This window comes from Hyla sarda, chromosome 5 (assembly GCF_029499605.1).
Source record: "Hyla sarda isolate aHylSar1 chromosome 5, aHylSar1.hap1, whole genome shotgun sequence".
NCBI lineage: Eukaryota > Metazoa > Chordata > Amphibia > Anura > Hylidae > Hyla > Hyla sarda.
Window position 1 is genome coordinate 248,938,509 of NC_079193.1, and position 3,510 is coordinate 248,942,018.

The 3,510-nt window shown below is 45.3% G+C and overlaps 1 protein-coding gene across 1 annotated transcript; it reads left to right on the forward strand.

Moving 5' to 3' along the window:
* The first annotated feature begins 564 nt into the window (after positions 1 to 564).
* Positions 565 to 2,140, forward strand: LOC130274561 (uncharacterized). Its single transcript, XM_056522999.1, has 4 exons — positions 565 to 580; positions 673 to 1,133; positions 1,222 to 1,676; positions 2,097 to 2,140. The coding sequence occupies exons 2-4, from the start codon at positions 931 to 933 to the stop codon at positions 2,138 to 2,140; spliced, it is 702 nt and encodes a 233-aa protein (XP_056378974.1). The 5' UTR covers positions 565 to 580; positions 673 to 930.
* Positions 2,141 to 3,510: the final 1,370 nt, after the last annotated feature.

Below are 3,510 nucleotides of genomic sequence, written 5' to 3' on the forward strand. Positions count from 1 at the left end.
TATCAATTTATTTGCATGTTTAATATTTCATTAAACATAATTTATTTTTTCTAGCATCATCATATTCCTTATCCGAAAAAACATAAAACTTCTAGGTGGTCATCTATGAAAAAGGTGAATTTTCTCTCCTTTTTGACTGTTTGTTTATCATGACAAATTCTTTATTTTTTACTATTTTTCTCTCCCTCACCCCCCCCCTGCCCCCCCCCCACCAGAAGCACAAAATTCCAAAAAGTTCTTCTTCAGAATCAGACTCTACACAAGAAAGTACCTCAAGTGTGAGTATTTTCCCATTTGAGTAATTTTTTTTTCCATGGTTTTACAGCATGAAAATGTTCCTGCACAGGAGATTTCTGCCCAGGAATCCGAGGAGAGTGTCCCTCAAGTGTCGGCCCCCCAGGACTCCCAGGATAGGCCTTCCAAAGAGCCCGAACCAGTATGTATAGTACCAATTTTTGCATTTTGTTGTACATCTTTTAAAACGTAGATTACATTTTTTTTTTAATATATATAGCGTCCCACGCCTCGGCTCACGCCCACAAGAGGCAGACCCAGTATTCGTGGCAGAGGACGTGGTCGCGTGAGTATTTTATAAATTGTGATTTCTTGCATAGTCAAATGAATAAAGTATAGTTTTTGAAAAACTAATCACATGAATCTTTATATTTTCAGGGTGGCGCTCGGCCTGGGCGGGCTGACGAAGGGCAGGGCGGGCCTCATGTGATCATAGATGACACCCTACTGATCGCAATGATCGCGGCTCGTCCAGCTCTTTGGGATAAGTCCGACCAGAATCACGCCAAGCATGAGTACTGCCGGGCTCTTTGGATGGAGATATACAGAGCAATCTGTAACACCTGGGAGGACCTGTTCACACATGAGCAATGGATTGTCGATAAATATTTTTTAAATTTTTTTCATTGTTTTTAGATGACTTTTATTGTTTTTATTAATAAACATATTTTCTTTCTAGGTGATGGAATAAAAAATCACTGGCACTCCATCAGGGCCTGGCACATGAGGGACTTAAAGGAGGAGAAACAAAGGCCCAGTGGTTCTGGGGCCTCCGACAAAACACCATATGTCCACCGCCCACTCCTCGGATTCCTGCAAAAATGCCATGAAATGCGGAAGTACGTCATATCTATTTTATTCTCCATTTGTAAATTTAAATATTTTGGAAAAATAGACTAATTATGTCTTTCAATCTTTCTCTTTCAGAACACAATCCAGTGTCAACATGGCTCCATTGCCACCACCTGGACCCCCCTCCCCCACCTCCCAACCCCTCCCTGGCCCATCCCCCGACACTGCTGATCAGGGGCAAGAAGCTTCTCCCCTACCAGCTTCCTCAGCGTCCCGACCAAGTCGCCAGAGGATAGAAGTATCCTTTGGAGATTTGGTCCGGCCTTTGGGGACTGGTAGGAAACAGCAAGTGATCCTGGACAATCTCATAAAGCTCACAAGTGAGAGCTTTATGAAATTGGATGATAGAGTGGAAGCCTTAAGGGAGGAGTTTTGCCAGTCACGGCAGGCGGGGGCAGGGCCGTCAACTGGTCCCCCTTCGGATATTCTACTCCATCTCCAGAGCCCGGCTCACTTGGTAGAGAAAATGCCCTTTGACAAGCAGTGTCAGTTCCGCAAGGAGTCAACAGACCTTGTGCTTAGACTGTGCTGCCCCACTCCAGACACTCCCGCCCCCCCCCCCCCCCCCCCAGAACTCCACCAAACCTCCCGACCCCCCCCCCACCTTATCACTCCCCATATTTACACATGTCCCCTACCCCAAGTTCACCAGGCCGTCACCGTTTCCGCCACCGTTTCCCAGCCCGTAACCGTTCCCCAGACCGTCACCGCTCCCGCCCCAGCCACCGCTCCCCTTCCCACCGCTACAGGACCCACACCCTGCCCCACTCCCTGGGAACTCCACAGCATTTGGGCCTTACATCCACACCCTCCAATAGATGGTCCAAATGCTGTCCCAGGGAGAACCCTCTTTTTCAACCCCATCCTTCATACCTCTTCCCAATTTTCCTCTGCCACCCAATATTCCCACCCCTGTCACTCCTTTTCAACAATATTCCTTTACCCATCAGCATTCCTATTCCCTGGAAACGCCCAGAGTCAACCCACAAGGTAGAGTTGACACCTTGCGGCCCCTGGAGGACCCTAGTTTCCAATACCCTTCCCAAGTCCTTCCCCAGCCCTCTTTCACAGACCTATGATTATCTACCTGTGACCTACCTACTTATGACAAGGCTGTGGGGATATTGTTTTGGCACTAAAGCCATGTTAAAAAAAAAAAAAAAAAATATATATATATATATATATATATATATATATATATAGTTAAATTATTATTTATTTTAAAAAAAAACATAATAAAAGTGTTTTTATTTTAAAAAGATTTATTGACTGTCTATTTTTTACCCAAATCAAGGTTTTGCTTTCACGATATTAAAGGTCTTTTACCAGACAGTGTTTCATTCACAATGTTGTGGTAGAAGGTACAACTCTACTATCTTGAAATCAAAATGGGGATAAGCACAATGCTAGCATGATGTTGGAGGGTGTACATTCTATGCTCCAGTGTAGACATGACACTGGGTCGTAGAATGTATACCTTCCAACATCATGCAATCAGTGTGTACAAACACAACATGATATAAGCACATTGCTAGCATGATGTTGGAGGGTGTACATTCTATGCCCCAGTGTAGACATGACACTGGGCCGTAGAATGTATACCTTCCAACATCATGCAAGCAATCAAACACACAATGATATATACATAAGCAAGATCTTTATTGCCCCAAAAAAATTAAGAATTCCAACAAAGTTCACAACATACGATCCTGCCAAGACACCATGCCAGCTTCTGTCAGGAAATACTGTGAAAAATCGTCTCTGAGACGCATGATGGCCTGGGTAGCTCTTCTGGATGTCTGCTGTAGTCCAGGCAGAGCCGATTCAACTTCTTCTGGATCACTGGGGAAAGGCTCCTTGGTTAGGATGAAGTTGTGTAGAACAACAGCTGCCTTCACAACCTGATCAACCACGTCTGGGTGCAATTGGATTGGCTGTGTGAAGATCCGCCATTTGCCAACAAAAATTCCAAAGGCACACTCCACATAGCGTCTTGCACGTGACAGTCTGTAATTGAAGATCTGCTTGTGTTGGTCTAGTCCTCGGCTGGAGTAGGGCTTCAGCAAGTTGCCACACATCTGGAAAGCCTCATAACCAATAAAAACAAAAGGCATTGGCGGTCCATCGGTCCCAGGAAAGGCCCTTGGTTCAGGAAGTCCCATCTTACCAGAGTAGATCCTCCTCCCCATGACAGAGTTCTTGAACACACGCGAGTCATGACCCAATGTCCACTGCTATGAATCTGTACTGCGCATCCGCAATGGCCATAAGTATAGTGGAGAAGAACTTCTTGTAGTTGAAGTACTCGGACCCCGTGTGTGCTGGCTTCTGGATCCTGATGTGCTTCCCATCGATTGCACCTAC